This window comes from Peromyscus eremicus, chromosome 16_21 (genome assembly GCF_949786415.1).
Source record: "Peromyscus eremicus chromosome 16_21, PerEre_H2_v1, whole genome shotgun sequence".
Taxonomy (NCBI): domain Eukaryota; kingdom Metazoa; phylum Chordata; class Mammalia; order Rodentia; family Cricetidae; genus Peromyscus; species Peromyscus eremicus.
The window spans coordinates 60,421,272-60,423,610 of record NC_081432.1 but is presented as its reverse complement, the minus strand read 5'-3'; the positions used below and the strand labels follow the sequence as shown (position 1 = coordinate 60,423,610).

The following is a 2,339-nucleotide window of genomic DNA, read 5'->3' as shown; positions in this document are numbered from 1 at the left end:
ACAGAGTAAGTGCCAGATCTGGGCTAGCACGGGGTCGAGGCTGGAGAGATGGCTCAGCGGTTAAGAGCACTGGCTGCCCTTCCAGGGGTTCTGAGTTCAATTCCCAGCACCCACATGGTGACTCACAGCCATCTATAATGGGATCTGATGCCCTCTTCTAACATGCAGGTGTACATGCAGATAGAACACTCATATACATAAAACACATAAATAAATCTTTAAAAAAAAGTGGGGTCCACACTAGTCTCAAATTTCAGCAGCACATCATGTGAGCTGTGACCTTACACCAATTACATGTTTGCTCATGGTGCCAATAGTAACTGCTTCGTAGATTTTGAAGGTTTAGTAACTAACATAGGTGTACAAAAGGTATGTGAGGCCGGCGTGGTGCAGAGGCAGCAACACGGGGAATCTCAGTGAGTTCTACACCAGCCAGGGCTGCAAAAAGAAAGAAAAGGAAAAAGGTAAGATGGAGGGGGTGGTATGTGGTGACTGACTCAGTCTTACAGTTGGAAGGCTCACATGCCTCTTGGAGTCCATTCAAAACTTCAGACCTGCCGGGCGGTGGTGGCGCACGCCTTTAATCCTAGCACTCGGGAGGCAGAGCTAGGCGGATCTCTGTGAGTTCGAGGCCAGCCTGAAAGCTACACAGAGAAACCCTGTCTCGAAACACCAAAAAAAAAAAAAAAACTTCAGACCTAACGACACTGGATTCCAAAGTCCAGGAAGGAGTCTTCATAGGCCCGCAGAAAAATACACAGGACAAACCTTTAGTGTGTGTGTGTGGGGGGGGGGGGGGGGGGACGACACAGCCCTGTTAATGGAGCTGGTATGGGCTTGCCACTCCCATTTAAACTGTCCACTAATGGAGTTCTCCCGACATCCCCTATTATTTATTGAAGACCTACTTTAGCACGCTCTGTGGTCAACTATAAGAAGAGCAAATCCCTCAGAGCCCAACCATTCTGGCCCTACTTCTTCAAACTGTCACATTCAAAGGAAGGCACGCGAATGTCATCCAAGTAGCAAAAGCCCGCTAGCTCTGTCATGAATTTAATAGAACTCATAAGTAGGGGAGTTTCCACAACTTCAAGCCCCTGAAACCGCAAACATAAACAATGTGACAACATGAAGTAAACTGAACGGGACGTCACTGAGTGTGGCCAGTGCTCAGTCCCACTGGATGTCCCGCTCCGCTTCAGGGAGAATACTCCAATTTGGGGAGGGCACATTTCGGGCCAGCCAGTTGAAATCGTCAACGTGGTCCCAGTTATTTCTGTTCCTATCTAAACCGGAGTCCTGGAAGTCCTTGTCGATCCCGAGGTAGCTCCAGGTGTAAGGGGCGAACTGGATGCCGCTGCAGTCCTCCACGATGGCCCTGCTGGTCACCTGCAAGAAAACTCGGGTGTCTTTGGTAGTGTGCACGCGGAGCTGTTGACAAGCCACAGCCAGTATGCAATCACAACAGTCCTCCAGGAACACAGAGGTGGACACCGGGCCGCAGAGCACCTTGCAGCCGCGGGCCTTTGCCAGCCGCAAGGTGTTGGGATTGCCACGCAGCCTGACAGTGCAGTTGGTCAGGTCGCTCAAAAGGACGTCGCGCTGGTGCAGCTCTTCGGCTCTCTTCTCCAAATCTTGGGACTCCAGGTTGGAGAAGCCACAGGCCCAGCTGAGCCCGGGAGCTCCCTCCTCCTTGGCCGAGGGCGGCGAAGGGGCCGCCGAAGCGGCAGGTGCGGCGTCTACCTGGGCGGCCCCAGCAGCATCCTTCTTCCGCGCCTTGAAGGCGAAGCGCTTCTTGGGCTGCAGCTCCTGGCGCCGCTCGGTGAGGGTCGCCTGCAGCTGCGCCAGCGCCGCCTGGCCCTGCCGCAGGTCGTAGGCCGCCAGGAACAGAACCGAGTCGTTCAGGAGTTTGCGCAGCCCCTGGAGCCGGTTGGCCGCCTCTTCCAGCCGCTCGGCCGACGCCTCGCCCCGCAGCAGCTCCTCGGCCGCCGCGCGCTCCCGGGCGAAGGCGGCGGCGAAGAAGCCGCTCTTCTCCTCCTCCACCGCCTGGTCCTGCCGCTTCTGCTTGCGCCTCTCCACCTCCAGCTGCCGCTCCTGCTCGCGCCTCTGGATTCGCTCGGGCACCAGGCTCAGGTCCCGCGGGGACGCGGCGGCGCCGTCGCCCAGGGCCGCGGAGCAGTCCACACCCTCCATCTTGACTCCGGGAGGCCTCACCGGCCGCTTTTCCTCCCGGCGCCCTCCGCAAGGCCGCCCACCAACGCGCCCTGTGATTGGTCGGCCGCGATGACGGCAGATCCCGCCATATCCTCTTCGCCTATTGGTTTCCTCGCGCTGGAGGG

General features: G+C 57.1%; 1 protein-coding gene across 1 annotated transcript; it reads right to left on the bottom strand.

Moving 5' to 3' along the window:
- Positions 1 to 1,037: 1,037 nt before the first annotated feature.
- Tbcc (tubulin folding cofactor C) lies at positions 1,038 to 2,339 on the bottom strand. Its single transcript, XM_059281670.1, has one exon. It carries the CDS (start codon positions 2,191 to 2,193, stop codon positions 1,171 to 1,173), a length of 1,023 nt encoding a protein of 340 aa, XP_059137653.1. The 5' UTR covers positions 2,194 to 2,339; the 3' UTR covers positions 1,038 to 1,170.